The sequence below is a fragment of the Lacerta agilis genome, chromosome 14 (assembly GCF_009819535.1).
Source record: "Lacerta agilis isolate rLacAgi1 chromosome 14, rLacAgi1.pri, whole genome shotgun sequence".
Taxonomy (NCBI): Eukaryota; Metazoa; Chordata; class Lepidosauria; order Squamata; family Lacertidae; genus Lacerta; species Lacerta agilis.
Window position 1 is genome coordinate 37,608,619 of NC_046325.1, and position 22,594 is coordinate 37,631,212.

Genomic DNA, 22,594 nt, shown 5'->3' on the forward strand with positions numbered 1-22,594 from the left:
CTTAAGCCAGGGAAATGGAAGGTATCTTCCTCTTGATTTACTGCATTTTTTTTTATTCTTCGTGCGTTCCATTCAGCCGGGCAATCAGTTAAGATGATCTTGCTCAATATCTACTCCTGACAAAGCCACTTCCACCTTAGGAGGAGCTGGGGTTGCAGGCACTCACGGGTAGCTCAGTTGGTTGGAGCGTGGTGCTGATAATGCCAAGGTTGCAGGTTCAATCCCCATATGGGGCAACTGCATGTTCCAGAAGTTGGACGAGATGATCCTCAGGGTCCCTTCCAGCTCTATGATTCTATGATTCTAAAATGTGCTATTTGACCCCTTCACGTGCGCAGGGGTGTGGTCAGCCCTGCGTGATGGGGAGGGGGGGATTCCCGCCTGTGTCACTGCCCAGGCAACCAAGCCGATTGCTCTGGGGGTGTGGGTGGCCTGCTTGATTTAAACAGGATGTGGCGGAAATCTCTTTTTTAAAAAAATATTTTTTATTAAATTTTACATATTCTTTTAAATATCCAATAATTTTCATCTATTATACATATTTTTGACTTCCACCAACCCCTTCTCAAGATTTTCAAATTTCCTAATTTCTTCTCGTATTTCCAACTTCACTATTACTTTTTATCACAATAATTATTACCTTCCAAAGTTATCTCCGTAATATTTCCTAAAATTAACCTTACAAAACTGCTTGTAAACCTACTAGCGTAATTTGTTGTTTACAATTGTCTTTCAAATATTTCTCAAATTTAGTCCAATCCTTCAGGAATTCCTGGTCCCGTCGGTTTCGAATTCTTCCTGTCATCTTATCTAATTCTGCGTAGTCCATTAACTTCATCTGCCATTCTTCAATCGTCGGTAATTCTTCTTGCTTCCATTTCTGTGCCAGTAACATTCTTGCTGCCGTTGTTGCGTATAGGAACAATTTTTTACCTTGTCTATTAATCTCTTTTCCTACAATTCCAAGCAGAAATGCTTCTGGTTTCTTTATAAATGTATATTTCAACATTTTTTTCATCTCATTATATATCATTTCCCAGAAGCCTTTCACCTTCTTACATTCCCACCACATATGATAAAACATTCCCTCCTTCTCTTTACATTTCCAACATTTATTACTTGTTTTACAGATGTGGTGGGAATCTCACCCCTTTTCGCTTTCCCACCCTCCTGCCCTTTAGGTTATTTCATCTCTTGACCTTGCCGTAGACTCCGGTTGGTTGCCGTTGAGGGGCCTGGTAGGACTTGTTCCACTTGGCAAATTGGCTCCACCGCTTGGTTTTCACCTACCTCTTAGCAAATCGTCACAACTTTGTAAGGTTTGGCGGTTGGGCATAGGAATATTGCTGGAGAAGAGAGGAGAGGGGGGGTAGTGCCATCACCTCCCCCACACATTGAAAGGTATTCCGTTAAAGGATTCCGGGGGCATGGCCCTGTCCGAAGCCTGGGGAGGCTAGGGCCTAAGGCACGACCCCTATCGGTGGCCCCAGGGGAGCTCCTAGTTGATGTGCATCAGCAGGACTCCCCCTACTGGTGGTTAACCCTTCGCAGGCTCCGCACAGACGGGCGGGAGTCAGATACAGGGTCTTTATTCAACCTCGTGGGGGGACCTTGCCACGCAACTTTCTATAGTTTGCGGCATCATTTTACAAATTTGAAAGTAGCACAGAACATAGACGGAGTAATAGGGAAACAAGACACAATGCCCGTGACATCAAACAAAAAATGTGGCGTGGAAGGGATTCGCAAAAATATACCTTCTTAATTGCGTGGCATTTGGCAGTTTCTGAAAAGCCGATCATCTTATCTGGAGAGCAGATCTTGATAAATGGGAAGTTAGATTCTTCTGCAATCTTTGCAGCCAAGGCAGTCTTTCCGCTGTGTGGGGGACCTGTAAGGATCACGGGACAGACAGAACTGATTAAGAGGTAACAGCAAATTCAGCAAGGCTCAAGGAAAATAAAAAGTTGCATGTCCAGACTGAAACCATCCAATTTCACTTGGAAAAGATGCCCATTCGTTTCCATGGTTTTTTTTTTATTGTTTTGTCATGGATCTAGAATATTGGCATAGCCTGAACTGCAACTCAAATTATTCTGATCAGGTGTGCATTGAGCAGTGTTGCAGTTTTGAATGTGCAGTTCCGAGTGTCCTTGAAGATGGGTACTCACAGCAGAGCAAGGATTCTGCTCTGTGTGCCTCACATCCCATTGGCCAAAGAAACATGGCCATAGTGGTCTGATCTAAGCATGGTCTGCGCTAGCCATCATTAAGCGGCCAATCTATAGTTTGTGCTCTCAAATGCACAAAAGGCAAATCATGGTTCAGAGCTACACCCAGATTCATGAATTCAAGGTTGTAGGAGTCTGCGGCAGTGGAGCAATGGCTTTATTTGAAGCCATACATCCCACTAAACCATAGTTAGTCCGAATCATGGTTTGCAAAGTCATTTCAAACCATGGTTTCCAATTTTGGTTTGCTGGCTGATTACATACCACATCCTGTCAACTGAAATCACATCAATCAACTTCCGACATGAGCCATGGCGAGTTATCAGTGAGGGAATCAGTGACAGAACAGTGCTCACTGATTCCCTGAAAACATGAGTCTTCTTTTTCCACCAGGGCGCCAAACATGCTTTTGCTTAATCTCTTGAAGATTCCAGTACTTTCCCCACCCAAATTACAGGAGTTCTCAAGTGCTAGAAAGTACTAAAGCCAAGCAATTTTGCTGCAATGCCTGTAGGAGTGGACAGCATGTGACCCATAATGAGCCCCACCAGACCATTTGGATGACCCAACTTTCGCAGGTGTGATGAAGCTTCAAGCTGCCCAACATTCTGTGAAACTTTAAGTCTTGAACTGGAAGCCAAGAAGACTCAGGAGCACACTCTAAATTCGCTCCCGGCTTTTCCTTCGCAGGCAAAATACAGCACTTTTTTAATTTGACGAATTTTTCTCTTTCCTTGCATGGCTTAGTTTGGGTTGCAAAGGAAGAACTGGGAGCACACTTAAACTGTGTTCTCAATTCGTCCTGTGCATCTAGCCAGGCCTGCAAAGAGAGAATCTTGCCCTGGCTTGAATGTTCAGCTACCTGACATCATATGGCCCTAAACGGCCTCGACCCAGAATATCTGAAGGAGTGTCTCCACCCTCATCGTTCTGCCTGGACACTGAGGTCCAGCTCCAAGAGCCTTCTGGAGGTTCCCTCACTGCGAGAAGGGGAACCAGGCAGAGGGCCTTCTCAGTGGTGGCACCCGCCCTGTGGAACGCCCTCCCATCAGATGTAAAAGAAATAAACAATTATTTGCCTTTTAGAAGACATCTGAAGTCAGCCCTGTTTAGGGAAGTTTTAAATGTTCAGAGATGTCAACCTTCCTTTTTTTTGCATTGGGAAACAGCCATAGCTGTCAACTTTCCCTTTTTTTTGCAATGGGAAACGGCGCTGGAATAAGGGAATTTCCCGCAAAAAAGGGAAAGTTGACAGCTATGTAAATGTTTGATGTTTTATTGTGTTTTTAATATTCTGTTGGGAGCTGCCCAGAGTGGCTGGGGAAACCCAGCCAGATGGGCAGGGTATAAATAAATAAATAAATAAATAAATAAATAAATAAATAAATAATTACTACTACTACTACTATTATTAGACATCAGGGTTTCCAGTCCTAATCTGCCTGAGAAGATAACGTGGAGAGGGAAACCTACCTTCCAAAAGGACGCTGACCAACGGGGTACGGTCACTGTTTTTGGCTTGCTGAACAAGAAGCTCTCCATCATCCATCACCCGAGTGACAGGGTCACCCCATTGCACGATACCATTCATGATGTAGCTTGCATAATCCTCCTGATTGGTCCCAAATGCCTGCAGGTTGAAGAAAAGGAGATGATGCAAAGCCAGGAAGTCATTGTCGGTTCATTCCAGCCTGCCTCTGGTCTTCCACAGAGGGCATAGTTGTCAACCTTCCCTTTTTTGTGGGAAATTCCCCGATCAGTACTGATAGGGGAATTTCCCGCAAAAAAAGGGAAGGTTGACAGCTATGACAGAGGGGAGCAACACAAAATTTCTGCGGGGTTAAAAGGGGTTCACTCACCGGCTTGATGTCATTCTCCAGAGAAGTTAAGAAGTCTACCCTTGTCACCTGCAGGCACTCTGCATTCTCCATGTCAACTTCCACTTTGGTGGTGGCCTGATCACAAGAGGAGATGGCATGTTAGTGAGACAGACAGACAGAACCAGAAGCATTTTTATTAGGAATCATAGGTACCGAGATCACAAAGGACCAGAAAAGACTATTGATGTATGCGACAACAGCCACACGGATGTTACTAGCCCAGAGATGGAGAGAAGAAACAATCCCGACCAGGGAAGAATGGCAAACCAAGTTGATGGACTATGCTGAAATGGCAAAATTAACCGGAAAGCTCAGGAACCAAGAGGACAAGAACTTCAAAAAAGAATGGGGGAAATTTATAATTTACTTAGGAGATCATTTGTAAGCAGATGGAAACATTAGCAGGATTTTAAACTCACTTGTAAGGTAACAAAGACTATGGATAACTCGGATGGATAAAATATGTGGATAATGGATTGATACACAGGTGTAAATGCTGACATTAGGACCCATGGAGGGGATGGAAGGGGGGAAGTCCGGAGATTCAGGGGGGTCTCTTTATATGGAGCTATAATGGTATTTGTTACAATTCTGTATTTGTAAAACAGAATATAAAATATTTCCAGAGAGAGGGAGAGCCAGCTGGAGGCACGTGTTCACAGAGAAAGCTGCTGAGGTCAAGAGGCGAGACTCTTTGGAAGCCCTGCAAAAAAATCTAAAGAGCCTCAGCTTCCATTGAAACAGAAGGGGGAAATGTGTTTAGACCTTTTTGAAGATAAAAAGAATCTTGGAAGCAGAATTGCATGGGTCTTTCCCTCTTTCTTCCCATCTCTCTTTGCATCCTACCCGATCATATTTTGCTGACCCCCTCTAATGATGAGAACCTGTCAAGATGGCTGCTTTGAATGATCAACCTGAGCTCTATGGTCTTCCAGGTGTTGCTGGACTGCAACTCCCATAATCCCCTGGTCCTTTGCTAGGCTGGCTGGGGCTGGAGGGGGTTGAGTCCAACAGCATCTGAAGGCCCACAGGTTCCCCCCATTCCTGGCCTACTGGAAAGAAAGGTCACTTCTTTTCTGTGGTGCTCTTACACAACAGGCCCATTTGTGTACAGTCTTCAGGTGGTTCCTGTTGAGAATGTGAACAGGTCGGGGATTATGGTGGCATGAAACGCACCCGGAATGCAGGAATGGAAAGCACTGCAATAATCTACCCATATTAAGGCAACTGCATGTTACCACTTCCCCCCTCTAGGGATTACAAGAAGCAGAGCATTATATGCCAGAAAGAAGGTTATATATTTTGCCAAAACTGCAGAGGGTAATGCAAACTCTTTTTTTTAATTTATTAAAATAAACCTTTATTAAATTTATGTTTTTTTTAAAAAAAAATTCCAAACATAAAACAAAACAAACCATTAAATCTTACACCACACAAATAATAACAGACATAAATAAACAGACATAAACTCGAAGGGCTTTTTGGGGGGTGGGGGTGAGATGTTAGTGGAGCCAGGAGTCCGAACCCCATCGTCACCAAATCTTTAGGGTGCCTTTTCAAGTCAGCAACTGGCCACAGCACTTCCCCCCCCCGCCCCGAAATCACTGCACGGCATTAAAACATTTACACCAACGCCTGTCTGTTCCAGGGTGCATTCCTGGCCCTACACCTGTGGCAAGTTTAAAAAAAAAAAAAAGCATTTCAACACTCTTCAATAGCAAACCCTGATTTTGCATGTTCCAGCTAATCTCTAACCTTCTCACTCTGACATTTCGCAGCCTGCATCACTCCTTTCCTATTAAAGGCACAGTGACCTTTACAACTAAAAGGGGGGGGGACCAGGGGGAAGAGACAAACACCAATTACATCCCATCTTCAAATCTCAGCACCGGGAGCTGAACACCAACACATGCGCACGGCACATGTGCTTAACTTTTCTGCACAACTGTGCACAGAAAGAGGCCTCTGTGCAGATCTATGGGTTCAGTACATGCAAGAAGCAACGAGTCTTCGGTTGAAAGCTTAGTTGCATCTCATGTAATCCTAGTCCCTCCTTAGAGAAAAAGTATGTGGCAATGTCTTATGAACAGTGGGATGGGGAAGGGCTCCCGGTACAGTCATACTTTGGTTGATGAGCAGAATACGTTCCGGGAGTCCGTTCGACTCCCTGTAACGGTTCGAAAACCAAGGCACGCAAAAAAAAAAAAAACCCAAGGCACGCCGGACATTCGGCTTCCGAAAATCATTCGAAAACCAAAACGTTCGGCAACTAAGCCGTTCGTCAACCAAGGTATGACTGTATTCCCCACCTCCTAATCCTTCCCCTTTATTACTTTCTTGCTCCTTTTTTACTTTAATTTCTCTGTTCCTTTTCCTTTTTTTGCGCTTAGATCTTCCTTTGTTTTGTTGTCCCCTAAAAAGGTAAAAGGTAAAGGATCCCTGACAGTTAAGTCCAGGCACAGACGACTCTGGGGTTGCGGCACTCATCTCACTTTACAGGCCGAGGGAGCCGGGATTTGTCTGCAGACAGTTTTTCTGGGTCATGTGGCCAGCATGACTAGGCCGCTTCTGGCAAACCAGAGCAGCGCACGGAAACACCGTTTACCTTCCTGCCACAGTGGTACCTATTTATCTACTTGCACTTTGACGTGCTTTCTAACTGCTAGGTTGGCAGGAGCTGGGACCGAGCAACGGGAGCTCACGCCGTCGCGGTGATTCGAACCGCCAACCTTCTGATCGGCAAGCCCAAGAGGCTCAGTGGTTTAGACCACAGCGCCACCCGTGTCCCTACTTGTTGTCCTCTACTCTGGGTTAATGAGGAGACTGTGCACAGTTGAAGGCGATGGCTGGCTAGTGAAGGACCCTGTGTGAGAGGCTGGGAAGGGAAGATCTCCCAGGGTGGGAGGCTGGGAGTAGAAAGGGAAGCTCTGGGTTGAGATCTGAGAAGGTCCACCTCTTTCTTTAACTGAGGCAGGGGTGATGCTTGGAAGCATTATTGAATGGAGGAGGAGGAGGAAGAGGGAGGCAACAGAAGATCCATCTTGGATTTACTGCCAATGCCATCTGAAGGGCTGGGGTGGGAAGAAGCAAACCTTAATGTGTCTGTTCATAGCAGTGGATTGTGCTGCGCGGACCAGACCCTCAAGCTCAGCGCCACTGAAGTTCTTGGTTTCCACAGCCAGCTCCGAAATGTCAACGTCTGGGGCCAACAGCTGGTGGGTCCGCATCCTTGAGGTGTGGATGTTAAGAATCTGCATCCGGCCCTTTTCATCCGGCAAACCTAAAAGAGATCATCAACACTGTGAATTATTTGCGTTGGGAAACAATGCTCTGTTCCACGGCCGCAATACTAGGTGCTGCAACACAATAAGCCACCCTTCTCCAAAACCCAGGGCTCTGATGGGCTTCTCGGGAGTGAAGAAAGGGAGTCACGTGGCACTCTAGCTTCATCTAGATTGAAAAGGGTCATTCAGAGGGCACTGATGGAACGTCAAATTGGTGGATTTCAGACATGTGCATGTGAGCCTTGGCAAGTCTCAAGCTTGTGTGCTCACTCACCCTCCTTGTATTTTGTGAACCACTATTTTTTAACTACCTAGACTGTAAGGTCACCTTCTGTAGGTGACCCAATAAATGAATTAAGGAAGTGGGGTGGAAATGGTTTATATATATATATATAGTTTTTAATATCTTTTACACTGCTGTTTCCTCTGTCATTTTATCTTGTGGTGTTTAACTCTGTTCTAGATGTTCATTTTTATATTATGCATTTTTAATACAGTGGTACCTCTGGTTACGTACTTAATTCGTTCCGGAGGTCCGTTCTTAACCTGAAACTGTTCTTAACCTGAAGCACCACTTTAGCTAATGGGGCCTCCCGCTGCCGCTGCACCGCCAGAGCACGATTTCTGTTCTTATCCTGAAGCAAAGTTCTTAACCTGAAGCGGTATTTCTGGGTTAGCGGAGTATGTAACCTGAAGCGTATGTAACCCGAGGTACCACTGTATTGTAAACCTCCCACTGAACATCAGGCAGTATAGAGATGTAAATAGATGAACTAACCCCAGTTCCCCATGACACCCAGACTTGGAGAAACTGTGGCTTGTTTAAACTATGATTAACGAGAACAAGCCAGGTTTTAAAACCACAGAAGCTTACAGCCTCCTCCTCCGGCATGCAGAAAGCAGCTGGGAAGGACAGCAAAATAAATAAATAAATAAAAATGGCGAGAATGATAACTTCTATGTACTCATTTGCAAGTCTGCTACAATCGACCAACCTTTTGGTTCCTTTCTGCTTCACACCGTCAGCCTGTGAACATGAGCATTTCCACGACTTACTTACCAATTTCCATTTTCACCTCCAGTCGCCCAGGTCGCAGGAGAGCCTCATCAATCAGGTCCGGCCTGTTGGTCATTCCTATGTATCAGACAGAAGCCGTTAGTAAAAGCATCGAGAGCAGCTTTAATGGCTTGAGCCCAGGGGCCACTGTCACCCCTTGGTCCCTCTTTGCAGAGCCCTCATTTCCCCAAGGACAAATGGCGATGTGCAATGGTTCCTTATCCCCATCTAGAATTCGCCCCTTCGAGAGGATGAGGCAAGAGCCATTTCAAACATTACAGCTGGGATTGTTTTGCTCACACATTGGGTGTGTGGGTGGGTGTGTGGGTGGGTGGGTGGGTGTGTGGGTGGGTGCATATCTATGGATCAGAATTTGTGTGAGCCAGCAAGCTCACAGGGCTAAATTGCGGCACATCCAGCAATACAGTCGTACCTAGGCTCCCGAACGCCTTGGGAGTCGAACGTTCCAGCTCCCAAACGATCGAAAACCGGAAGCGAGTGTTCCGGTTTACGAACATTCTTTTGGAAGCCGAACGTCTGACGGGGCTTCAGCGACTTCCAATTGGCTGCAGCAGCTTCCTGCAGCCAATCGGAAGCCATGCTTTGGTTTTTGAATGTTTCGGAAGTCGAACGGAGTTCCGGAACGGATTTCGTTTGACTTCCAAGGTATGACTGTACAGTGGAACCTTGGTTTTCTAATGTAATCTGTTCCGAAAAATCCCAATAATCAGAAAGGTGGGGGGGATCACAATTCAGGCATTTAAACACAGCACATCTTTTTTTGGTTCTGTACAGTCGTACCTCAGAAATCGGAATGGAATCCGTCCCGGAAGTCTATTCGACTTCCAAAACGTTCGGAAACCAAGGTGCAGCTTTTGATTGGCTGCAGGAAGCTCCTGCAGCCAATCAGAACCAGTGACGGACGTTTGGGTTCCAAATAACATTAGCAAACCGGAACGCTCACTTCTGGGGTGTGCGGCATTCGGGAGCCAAAACGTTTGACTCGCAAGGCGTTGGGAACCAAAGTATGACTGTATTTTGAAAGGAGCAGGCCTTTTCAGAGACAGCATCCTGTTTTGTGGATCTCCCCTTCCAGAGAAGCCACCAGGAAACCTCTTGATGTTTTTTTGATGGCTCCTGAAAACATTTATTACAGAAGGTAGATCAAGATTTTGGCTGAAAGCTGTTTTAATCTCACTGTGTCTTTTGGACCGGTTTTATCACTTTTAACGGCTTCTAAGCGCTTTACAACTATCAAATCAACTATAAGAATCCATCCATAATTAAAACACACAACAAACCAATTGCACCAGAAGATTAAAACATTCACAATTACAATGTACAATAAAACCATATATGGCTTTACATTGATTTTACTGTTATTTATATAATTTAAAAGCTTCTAATGCCTCCTTAAGTGTCAAAAGGGTGAGTTTAAAAACTGGCAAGCATTTTCATCATCTACCGCAAGAACTGTAAAAACCTAGGGATTGGAATAATCCATATTGGAATGAAATCATTTTTTAAACTGAGTGTAAATATCAGTCAATCTCTACCCACCCAAAGCAAAGCTTGGCCATAATCCAATTTAACTGCTTGCCCAAGGCCACCTTCTTGTGTATTTCAGGTACCCTAAAAGCTGAAGATTAAGACATTCGAACAGCAAATGCTGCGCAACACAAACCCTGCAGAGTCTACGCCTGACAGGAAACTACAGCAGAGTCCCCCACCCCAAAACAGAACAAAGAGCTTTCATACCAATGACCAAGATGTTGTTTAGCTGCTCGACCCCATCGATTTTTGATAGCAGCTGGTTCACAACCGTGTCGTGGACGCCGGTGCTGCCCGCCATGCTCCCACGTTGCTTGCATATGGCATCAATTTCATCAAAGATGATGATGTGGACGCCGCTGTTTGCACCAAGCTAGTGGAGAAGAAAAACAGAAGCGTGCCAGAGATCATGGACCCCAAAAGGGCTGCTCCTTCTTTTTCCCATCTGTTACAGGATGAGCTTCGGGGTGGGGCAGGGGGGAACTAACTTCTATGCAACAGGCCTATATCCAGGAATGCAAGAGCTTGTGCAAGCTAAGCACAACACATACTGGACACCACAGCGTTATAAAGTTTATTTACTTTTACATTTTGTCAGGGGCTGGACTGAGGAGGAATGGTGGCCCCTCCCCCTTCGCCTGAACCTTCTCGAGAACAGGAGGACAGTATAGATTTAGAACAGTGGTTTGCAGAAGGACGTAGTTCAGAGGCTGCAGAGAGGAGAAGCTGAGAAATATTGGGAGAGGAACAGCGAAAGGAAGAAGCACTGGGAGAGAGACAGCTGACAGTGTCTTTGGAAAGCATTCCTGAGCCCCCCCTCTCCCAGGACTAGGCGGGCATTGAGAGTAGTAGAACAGAAAACTCTCGGGACCCCCAATTACACTGATCAAATTCCATTTTGTTCCCTAGCGAGCTACTCTTCTCTTCAGAAACATTTTAAAATGTTGAGGAGCATTCAGAAACTGCACCCGTACGGCCGCATAAAGTAGTACGAATCCACTTTGCTTCAAGATCCTTCTGCCCAGACAGGTCCACACAGCTTCAGTGGATTTACAGGGGAAGGAAATGCCGGAACTAAGGACAGCCACTGAGAACCGCTGTTCCCTTCATCTCCTTGTGTGCACATACCGGGTGGAGCTGACAGCAGCTGTGGTCCAAAACGTCTGGAAGGCACTAGGTTGGCAGGGGCGGAGGAAGGGGGGTGCAGTGGGGGTGGACCGCCCTGGGCGTCTTCACTGGGGGGGTGTGTGTGACATTTGGTGCGCCGCCCACCCGTGATTCCCAAGCCTGCCCCGAGCCGTCAGCAGAAGGGAGGAGCCGCATCACTTTACCAGCAGCATTCCCCCCTTCCCCCTTCATTTTGACAGCTTGGGGAAGGCTTGGGAGTCGCGGGCAGGTGGCACACCGAATGTCTGCCATGGGTGGCACGCTCCACCCCCGGCTGCAGGGCGCGCGCGCTGTTCCATGCTCCCGAGTGGCTATCCCGCGCCTGGGAGGGCACCCTCCGTGCACCGCCCCCTCGGGAGCGCGCACGCCCTGGGCAGTGCAGGCATATGCTCTGCCGCTGTAGGTTGGTGAAAGCTGTTTTACACGTTCGCCTAGGAGCCATGGCTCGGGTACCAGAATTTGCAAAGAGCAAAGCCCTTGAACAGCCCCAGGTCTGAAGCTATACAGAAATCTACTGCAGAAGCTTAAGGGCTGGGCCTCTTGGGTTACCACCACCCAAAGTGTCTTTCCCATGCTGTCATCCCACAAACCATGCAGCTGGTGCTCGACACTAGGGAGATAGCTGAAAGCAGAAGCCTTCAATCTCTGCCGTTTCTTTTCCTCCCATGACATCCATTATTACTATAATGCAAGTCATATTCACCCTGGTGAGTTTCCCCCATTCCTCCTAAACTTCATTGCCCGCTCCTTGTGGGGGCAAGAAAACTGGCAATGCATTGATGTCACCCCAAACGTTTTGCAACAGGAAAGAGAGAAACAAGCAATGCTCCATCATGTCTGATTCTAGCAGGAATCTTATACAATTGCATCTTATTCTTTCATTTAAAAATATATATATTTAAATAGGAATAGGAATAGGAATAGGAATAATTTATTATTGGCCAAGTACATTTTCCAACATACTTGGAATTTGTTTCGGCTACATTGCAATGTAAACATACAGACACTGTTCCTCTCACAATACAAAGAAGCAAAGAAACCCCACCCATATTTTACCTCCCCTTAAGCTATACAACTATGAATTTAACAATTTAATGGCACAAGGGAAAAAACTATTCTTGTGCCTGGCCGATTTTGTATATGAAGTCCTGTAGCGACGTCCAGATGGAAGTAAATCAAGCAGATGATGACCGGGATGTAAAGGATCTGCTACAATTCTCTCTGCTCTCTTCCTAACTCGGGTAGCATAAATTGTCTCTATTGAAGGCAAGCTAACACCAATTACCCTTTCTGCAATCCTTACAGCTCGTAAATCCTTACCTTAAAGGCAACTTACCCTCTTCTGTTCTTCCTCTGCATCTGCAAAGAGCTTGCGAATGTTGGCCTCCGACTCCCCGACGTATTTGTTGAGGATTTCCGGCCCGTTCACTATTTTCGGCTCTCTGGCGTTCAGCATCTTGCCAATCTGCCTGGCCATAAGGGTCTTTCCGCAGCCAGGGGGACCAAACAACAGGATGCCTTTGACGTGCTTGCAGCCTGGAAGGAAAGAAGAAAGGGGGCAGCTCATCATAATGTCAAAACAAGAGTTCTTTCCTGGTCGGAGGTAACCAAAAGAAAATGGCACATTCTGCAAGGGGCCGCTGAGGAAGACCGTTCGAAAAGGGTGACTGACAGAAAATACAGCAGCTGAGTTGGTAACTGGTATCCATATCAAATCTTGACAGTGTTTACAGAATTATACTAGCTACCTGGGGCAGATGAGACCCATCCAGCTGAGAATGTAGCTCATCTAAGAGAAGGACAACTCTGATCCTAAACCTCCACTGCCTTGCAGGACATCTTTGGGAGAAGACAAGGCTCAGGAGCAGGGCCGTCTTAAGGGGATCGGGCGCCCTGGTGCGACGATCCCTCGGTGCCCCTGGTGGGCTGCCTCTCTGCCCACCTCCCTCCCGCACTGGCCGCCCCTCGGGAGGGGGGTGGGCGAGCGGGGGATGAGGGGCGTGGCGCTGCAAGCCAGCCGTCCTCCGGAGCCCCAGCGCTGGGAAGGGCACGCAAAGCCCCGCGCCGTTCCAGCGCCACACCCCTCATCCCCCGAGGGGCGGCCAGCGCGGGAGGGAGGTGGGCGAGCGGGGGATGAGGGGCGTGGCGCTGGAGCGGCGCGGGGCTTTGCGCGCCCTTCCCAGCGCTCCAGCTGGGGCTCCGGAGGGCAGCCGGCTTGTAACTCGCCCGCCGGCGCGCGAGCGCCCACTCACCCGCCCATGGGGGCAGGCGCGGGTTGGGGAGGGAGCGCCCGGTATGCCGGCGGGCTCGCGGGGCGCCCCTGGGGGGCCTGGCACCCTGGTGCACCGTGCCACCCAGCTCCTATGACGAGACGGCCCTGCTCAGGAGTAAACCCTACACAAATCCGGAGCAGAGCCCATAAACCTTGTACGCCTCCTTCTAGCAACTCCTGAAGCCAAGCTGGTGCCAAACGCATTGCTCTGCTTTCCTCTGGACCACATCGGTGAGGCTGAGAGGGAGGTCTTGTTGTCTGGGCAGCCCAGGACCTCCATACACCCAGCCCAGGCTTGTGCCCTGGGGAGGTCACTTCGGTGCTGATAACGCAGCAGTTTGGCTTCGCCCCCAGAGGCGCACCCCATTGTTTCTTGAGACAGACGGGTGCCAGCAACAACTATGCTGGCTGCCACTTAAAGGCATATGAGCTGTTCGACAGTGGATCAGTCTCCCTCAGACTCTCCTTCCTCGGAGGTTTTAAAGCAGAGGTTGGATGGCCATCTGTCATGAATGCTTTTGTTGAGATTCCTGCATTGCAGGGGGTTGCACTAGATCAGGTATCGGCAAACTCAGCCCTCCAGATGTTTTGGGACTACAACTCCCATGATCCCTTGCTAACAAGACCAGTGGTCAGGGATGGTGGGAATTGTAGTCCCAAAACATCTGGAGGGCCGAGTTTGCCTATGCCTGGGCTAGATGAACCTTGGGGTCCCTTCCAACTGTATGATTCTATGATCTTTTGCAGCCCTGCTTTGCAAGCTCCTTTAACTGGGGATTGAATCTGAGATCAAGGCATATGCTCTACTGCTGAATCATGAGAAATACGCTGAAGCAAACATGAAACAGCAGCAGTTGATTATTCCCTGCCCATCTCTGGGATTGCTATCCACTCGATCTTGAGTGGTACCCGGAATGGTACCTCACGGCGCTGCAGCTCCCAGGAGCAGAACTAAGGCAAACTTGTTCCCTGGTTTGAAAAGGCCGGTGTGTAGCTCTGAAATGGGTTGAGTCACGGCAGCAAATGTGATAATACTGTTGACATTTGTGAGTTGTTGATGTTTTTTTTACAAAAGAAAAACAAACATGATTCTCCTTTGCTATTGTCTTGATGGAGAGTTGGATAACGAAAAAATTTATTAGTCAGCTCTCAGGCATTCGAGAGAGACAACCAGAAAAGCAAATATACACACAGTGTATAAATGGGGGAGGAAAGAAAAATATCACTGGAGGTGAAAGACTAATTTTACACATGAACCAGCAAGGTGGTGATAAATTAAAAGTGATCCTTGTCAAATTAGTGTCAGGGTAGAGCCAGTTAATTCAGCATACTGGGGGAACACGATCTCTTGTGTAGCCAAAAAAACAGTGAGGCGGGATTCGAATGATGAGTGATGCCAGCAAAGGGGAATCCCAGCTTGCCGAGACGAGAGAGGCTACGGAAAGGCTACGAGCAAGTTGGGGCAGATTTCGCACAAGCAGGTTTAGGGAATTTCTGTTGTCAGGCAAGCCAGATGGACGTAATCCCTTGCTGCTGTATGCTAGCCCCCTTGAAACGGGAGGCCACATGGCCAGGTGAAGTACCCAAAGGCTTTGAGACTCGCCATTATCAGACAACTGGCCAATAGCAAGAATTATTGTGAATTGATCTGCATGCATACATACATAGTCACACACTCTTCATTGCTGGACCAAAAGGTTATACTCAAGAACTGGCTCCTTGCACATCACAAGACTATGCTCTTGGCATCAGAGTGGGGGTGTGCGCACACCTGTACTCTCAGAAAACAGTCGTTCACTCCAGCAATAGCTTCACCACTAAAGGACTCTATTCCTCAGCTGTCCGCATTGCCAACTCAATAGGGAACAGAGTGGTCAGTGCAGACAATACAAAACTGTGGTCGCTGAGCGCTAAATTAACTGGTGGAGTAAGAGACTGCTCTTTGGGCACACAGGGATGACGTGTCAGCAAGTGGAAATTCTAGTCGATCACAAGGAAGTCTACTTCAAAGACTGGTCCTCATATGAGAGGAGCAAGACACAGCAAGAGGGGGAAACTCCCTTGGCTTCTTCAGCAGCCTGCCTCATCTCTGTCTCCTGGCCTCCTTTCTCTGATTCTGGACTGCTCTTTGTCCCAGCCTCTTCCTGCTCACTAAATCCTTGCTGCCTCTTCAGCTTCCAACACCTCCGTTTCCCAGTCTTCTCCCCCTGACCACTCATCGCCGTCCCACCACCAGTCCCCTGGCTCCGAGCCTTATTCCCATGGGGATTCCACAGCTAGTGCCTGACACCACTGCTTTGCATCCAGCCGGTCCATAACAGCAACCCCAGGTTTCCACAAAGCACCTTGCTCTGTCACTAAGGCTCCGTCCTGTTTCCCAGCAATGGCAGCTATGTGCCTTTGGGACACCCGCAGACTGGGCAGGAAGGCAACAAACCTCCCCGCAGCTATACAGTACTGAGAGGTATACTGCCATAGCTCAGTGGCAGAGCATCTACTTCAATCTCTGGCGTCTCCAGGTAGGGCTGAGAGGCGCTCCAGTCTGGAGATCTGCTACCAGTCTACGTGGACAACAGCTTGATGGACCTAAGGGTCAGACTCTGTGTAAGGCAACTTCCTGTGTCCCTGTGCCTCTGAACAGGGGAGGTTCCGTTTTAGGTGCAACACCTAAAAACACAGATATTAACCTCAAGAAATGTGTCTAATCCGCTTTCAGAGTGATCCAACTGAGCAGAAACCGCCACATTTCGCGGCAACAAACGCCATTCATTAATTAAACACTGCAAAGTCTCTTTTGTCTGCCCTGAACCCACTGCCAATCAATTCCACAGGATGCTCCCAAGTTGTTGTTGTTCAGTATATTTGTATACCGCCCCTACAATGCGGATAGGCGCTGTGGTCTAAACCACTGAGCCTCTTGGGCTTGCCGATCAGAAGGTCGGCGGTTCGAATCCCCGCAACAGGGTGAGCTCCTGTTGCTCTCTCCCAGCTCCTGCTAACCTAGCAGTTCGAAAGCATGCCTGTGCAAGTAGATAAATAGGTACCGCTGTGGCAGGAAGGTAAACGGCATTTCCATGCGCTTTGGTTTCCGCCACAGTGTCCCGTTGCGCCAGAAGCGGCTGAGTCATGCTGGCCGCATGACCCAGAAAGCTGTCTGTGGACAAACGCCGGCTCCCTCGGCCTGAAAGCGAGATGAGCGCCGCAACCCCATAGTCACCTTTGACTGGACTTAACCGTCCAGGGATCCTTTACCTTTGACCTATACCGCCCTACACCTGCAGGTCTCAGGGTGGTTCCAACATGAAATCACAATATAAAAACACAAAATGCACAATAAAAAGAAAAACAGCCCCATAATCTCCCCTCCCCAGCTAAGTTCTAGCATTACGAGGACAAAAGCCATCACAACTCAAAAGTGGCCCAGTGAAATTGATTTGCCGCCTTTTGTTTAGCTAGAGATACCATCTGTTAAACCTGGGACTTTCGAGAGAGACTAAGCATGTGCTCTGCCGCTGGTCTCGCTTCCCCCACCCCTTCACCTCTTCTCCACCTGGAGAGCGTCCTTCTAAAAATCGCGCCCACCTGGCCAACACGGGAGGCACTGAGAACACGGAGACAGGCTTCCATTCAAAATAGGAAAGTGATGACAAAGTTGGAAAATGTCACGACAAGAGACTGCGCCGTGGGCTCCTCCTGCAGCGAGGCAACACTTGGCTTCGTAGCTTATCTCCGCTCCGGGAGAAAGGCAGGCAGTGTATCCAAATGTCAGCGCGGTTAACAAAGAACCTTACAAAACTCACCCTCTTCCTCTGGGTGGGCATTTCTAAATGCCTCTGTCTAGCGCAAGGACCATTCCCCACCAAAGGTCACTCGCTTTAACAGGACACCGGGGTTATCGAGAGGCTTTTAATTACTTGCTCACCCGCTCACAACAGGAAATAAATAAGCCAAACAACAAAAAGAGAGCAAGAGATAAATCCAGGGGCAAAGACAACGTTGTCATCACCATAGCGGGCTCCCCACAAACAAAGGAATTCTCAGCAGGTTGACATATGGTGCAAATTAGATGGGAGACAACCGTACTCGCATTGTATCTCGGGAAACTGGTCTGTAAAGGTCAGCTTCAGGTGCCATTCATGGGATTAGCTGCTCCCAAGCTACGCCACCGACTATTCCAGTCTTTTCATACCGCTCAGGTGCATGCGTAAGTGACATTTGGAGGCTGGGAATGTTGCTCAGTGGGAACAGAACGGACTTTATTTGATAATTTCATCAACCTGCAGGTGTACCCACAAAAAGCAGGTAATAAAATGGGTTGGCAGGGGGAAGCTCGGCGATGCTACCATTTAGACAGTGTCATTATGGTATGTAGCATTGTACAGAGTTTCATGAGGTTGGGGCCTCTGGCCTTTTTAGCTTATAATTTATAATCTATAATTCCAGGGGCAGAGACGGTCAAAGATATACCGGTAGTAAGGGCTGAATATAGGCAAATGCAAACTTCAGCCTGGTTCTAGTTGGGGATTAAAATTAAGGGGTTAAGCCAAAAGGGAACTCATCATTGGTTTATTTGGGCATGCCATTTGTAGGATGCCCCATAGGAGAAAGTTCTCTGGGTGGTGCGCAGAGCAAAATAAGTCAATTCAAATGAAAAAAAAATCATACCGTAATAAAAGGCAACAAAACACACCCATTTAATACACCAGAGCAAAACAAATCAATTAAAAGCAATCACCAATCACCCATTCCCACCACCCTTCTGAGCAATACCCCTCCCCACTCTCTCACTATATATAAGGGTGTGGTGACCTCTGTTTCAGTGTATCTGAAGAAGTGTGCATGCACACGAAAGCTCATACCAAGAACAAACTTAGTTGGTCTCTAAGGTGCTACTGGAAGGAATTTTTTTTTTTGTTTTGTTTTAATTAAAAGCAGGGGGCAGGTAAACTGAACGGCCTGCAAAGCTAAGGCAATATGAAGAACAGCAGCACCATCTGTTGGGGCGCAAAGAAGGTCTTTGCCTGGCATCCAAGAGAAGTATGTATCAGACGGGCATTCCACAAACTGGGAGCCACCACTAAAAAGACTCTATCGCTCACAGCCCCCTATCGTATCTCACTTGGCAGAGGCACTTGAAGAAGGGCTGCAAATGTCTCAAGATACATGCAGGGAGAGGTAATCTTCCAAGTACCAAACTAAAAAGGGATTTAAAGATCAAAACCAGCACCCTTTGACCTGGGCCAAGCAATGGAGCCAGCGCTGATGGCAAAGTTCTGCCAGAGCATTCCATAACACCATCCCAGTTAGCCCTCTTGCATTCATGTTCCATTCCGTGCCCTGTTCTGATTTTCGAATTACACATCATTGGTGTCTGACGGCAGGGGTCAAGAAGTGGAACTTCACACCACACCACACCACAGTGCTGTGATATCATGCTCACGTTTTACGCAACAATACAGCAGGAAGACAACAACTGAATGAGCGGCAGCTGTTTCTGGTGGCTGCCATGCACTTAGCGTAATGTCTATTGACCTCTAGTGTTATGTTTTTATCCTAAGACCACCTGCAGGAAAAGTTGACAAAGAAGGAAGATGAATTGGAACCAACGGACCTGTAGGATTTATGTGAACTGCAGAACAATTATCTCCTTCTGATGGAATGTGGGGGAGATCAGATTAAAGCAGGCATTCTTAACACACACATACAGAAAAGCCCTGGGCTACGAAGTAAAAATTGCACACATTTTTAAAAACACACACACACAGAAAAACTTTGAGCCCAAAAGTGGAACTCAAGGCTTGCTCGCTTAAAAAAATAATAACTATGTTTCATCATGTAATTTTAGGCTTTTAGCAAAATCGCAGCCGCAGAGGAGACATGCCAGCAGCCTCATCCACTAAGAGCTTGAAAATGAGAAGGTGGCTGGACAGCTGCTTGGAGATTATAGGAAAGGCCACCAACATGGGAATGGGTTGCAGCTCGCCGAGGCTTAAGTTCCAGCCATCAATTGCAGGCAGCATTTGAGGCATCAGGACTGGCCCTCATCATTGGCCAACTGTCAGCCAATGTGGTACTTACGGTCAAATAGAGAGCTGTAAATCCAGTCCCTCTCTCTTTCTCCATCTCCTCTGGAACAAGAGCGCCGAGACACACTGGCTCAACGTAACACAAACCAATTGGCTAACCATGGTTAGGCAACCCGGAAGGCCCTGAACATCTGGATCCTGCTCCTTTGCACAAAAATGTGCTGCTCCCCGCTTCCCATTGGGGAGCTAGGAGCCGGTTCACACATAATGCTAAGCCAGAGAAGAGTTCACAGCTGTCTCTTCTCCAGTCCTGCAGCCTTTGAACCTCTTTAACCAATGTTTGCTATAGGGTTTACAGCTCGTGGATTGCCAGGAGGGTGTGAACCACAAGCCCTGGTTTGGACAATATATGAAGCCAAACCATAATTTTGCTTCCAGTGGCATAGCCAGAGGATTGCGGGAGAAGCACACCAGCTATGATCTCCTCATAGCCAGGGTTTATCTTAGCATTACAGACAAGGGCGAGAAGCTTGATTTTAAAATAAAAGGTGAGATGCCAAAGGATTGACTTGATAATAGAATTTAGCTTCCAGTCTAGTATTTGCTATGCAAAGGTCCGTATAGTTAAAGCTATGGTTTTCCCAGTAGTGATGTACGGAAGTGAGAGCTGGACCATAAAGAAGGCTGATCGCCGAAGAATTGATGCTTTTGAATTATGGTGCTGGAGGAGACTCTAGAGAGTCCCATGGACTGCAAGAAGATCAAACCCATCCATTCTGAAGGAAATCAGCCCTGAGTGCTCACTGGAAGGTCAGATCCTGAAGCTGAGGCTCCAATACTTTGGCCACCTCATGAGAAGAGAAGACTCCCTGGAAAAGACCCTGATGTTGGGAAAGATGGAGGGCACAAGGAGAAGGGGACAACAGAGGAGGAGATGGTTGGACAGTGTTCTTGAAGCTACTAACACGAGTTTGACCAAATTGCGGGAGGCAGTGGAAGACAGGAGTGCCTGGCCTGCTCTGGTCCATGGGGTCACGAAGAGTCGGACATGACTAAACGACTAAACAACAACAACAACAACAACAACAACAACAACAACAACAACAACATGCAAGAGCAACTACGCTGGAAGACAAAATCTCTGCAGGAACCAACTCAAAGGGCTGTCAACATTTGACTTAGTTAGGATAGGTCATGGAGCACTAGTGATTCTGCCACTGTAACCAGCCACTATCATAAATGAGGACAAATGTCCCAGTTCTTAGCCGGAAACCCATACTTGAAATGGAAGGAAGCAGAATGGGACAGGCCATAATAGGCAGAGCACAAAAACACCCAGCTCAAAACAGTTTTAGGCTGCTACCCAGTTCAATTTGAATGCGTTCAATTAGGACGGTCGGGCATCCATCCTCCTTCATTCATTTTTTATGTACCCCATATAGAAGCAAGCCAGCAAGTCATGGATGCTGGAAGATGCCTCTCTGGGCACTCTCTCAAGTCCAATCTGGAAAGCAGCAAAGAGGTTTTTGGTTCCTTTAATATTTGACATACGTATTATGGCAAGATCTTCTATTGACTAAAATCTACTGTGTCATCAATGTCCATGAAACTTTATTCCGTGATGGATTTATTCTATTGCCACAAGAAACAAGCACAGCTACACATTTTCTCTTCTAGAATTTGGGGATGGGGCTCAAGACAACTTAGTTACTTCCTAGTTTTGCTCCGTACTCTTGTACGACACCTGTTCATTTTAATGGGGCTGTGTGACCCCACCAGGGGCCAGATCTGCCTGCCTCCACCTCCACTGGCCGTAGGTAAAAGGAAAGTAAAGGGACCCCTGTCCATTAGGTCCAGACACGGACGACTCTGGGGTTGCATGCTCATCTCGCTTTATTGGCCAAGGGAGCTGGCGTACAGCTTCCAGGTCATGTTTCCAGCATGACTAAGCCGCTTCTAGTGAACCAGAGCAGCGCACAGAAATGCCGTTTACCTTCCCGCCGGAGTGGTACCTATTTATCTACTTGCACTTTGACGTGCTTTGAAACTGCTAAGTGGGCAGGAGCTGGGACCGAGCAACGGGAGCTCACCCCATCGCGGGGATTCGAACTACCGACCTTCTGATCAGCAAGTCCTAGGCTCTGTGGTTTAACCCACAGCTCCACCCGCGTTTAACCCAAAACCCCACCGCCTCCCATAGGCGGCATGCTGAAGTTGATTTATAAAACTCCTTCTCTCCTCCTCCCCTTCATAAGAGCTGGTGGAAACCATGCTGAAACAAACAGCAGTGCAAGATGGGTCAATCATGCCAAGCTGCGTCTGGCATATTTACTGCTGATCACTTGTGAGGCACAAGAGCAGGGAAAGGCAAGAGAGAGAGAAAACACAAAAGGGGTTCGGGGGGGGGGAGATCTGCGACTGCTACTTTGCGCAGGGCTGAGGAATGGCTTTCTTCTCCTTTCCCTCCCTCTCATGAATTATTACGGCGGACCCGAGCAGATGTCAACCTGGCATCTGAGCCCTGAAATATAGTTGGAAGAGCAAGTCATAACTAATGCACGGGGTGGCGGGGGGGTGGGGAAGGATGAGTGTCAGGAAGCGGCACTTTTCTTCAAATTTCAGATAAGCTTCTTTCGCCTAAGGGAGGCCTGTCGAAGAAGAGAAAGGGAACTGGGGTGGAAGGCTTAAAAGCTCCACTTGCTAGCCAGCAAGCGTCCAACTTGAAGTGGGCCGTAGCATGTTGGGGAACAAGCGTTCAGCAGGAACAACAATGACCCTGGCAGGAATAGATATTGATTGGAAAGTCCATATACTTCCACTGTGCACATGGATGCTTCTAAAGCTTCATTTATATGTTACCTGGAACAGCATCAGGATTCCATCTTCAAATGTCAAAGTTCAACATCTTACAGTAAAACTGGCAAGAAGTTATTATGGACAGAGAAGTATCAGAAAATGGGCTGCTAGTATGGTAGGTTCGCAGGTGGTGCTGTGGTCTAAACCATAGAGTCTAGGGTTTGCTGATTATAAGGCGGTTCGAATCCCTGCGATGGGGTGAGCTTCCATTGCTCAGTCCCTGCTCCTGCCAACCTAGCAGTTCAAAAGCACGTCAAAGTGCAAGTAGAT

The 22,594-nt window shown here is 47.6% G+C and overlaps 1 protein-coding gene across 5 annotated transcripts in view; it reads right to left on the bottom strand.

Moving 5' to 3' along the window:
* Positions 1–22,594, bottom strand: part of NSF (N-ethylmaleimide sensitive factor, vesicle fusing ATPase) — a 79,128-nt gene that overhangs the window by 21,090 nt on the left and 35,444 nt on the right. For all 5 annotated transcript variants that reach the window (XM_033169374.1, XM_033169375.1, XM_033169377.1 and 2 more), the window contains exons 9-15: positions 12,507–12,706; positions 10,211–10,376; positions 8,456–8,530; positions 7,204–7,391; positions 4,091–4,186; positions 3,705–3,861; positions 1,758–1,891 (exon numbers count right to left, since the gene is read on the bottom strand). In XM_033169374.1, the coding sequence (XP_033025265.1) occupies positions 1,758–1,891; positions 3,705–3,861; positions 4,091–4,186; positions 7,204–7,391; positions 8,456–8,530; positions 10,211–10,376; positions 12,507–12,706 (1,016 nt within the window). The remainder of the gene's footprint in view (positions 1–1,757; positions 1,892–3,704; positions 3,862–4,090; positions 4,187–7,203; positions 7,392–8,455; positions 8,531–10,210; positions 10,377–12,506; positions 12,707–22,594) is intronic.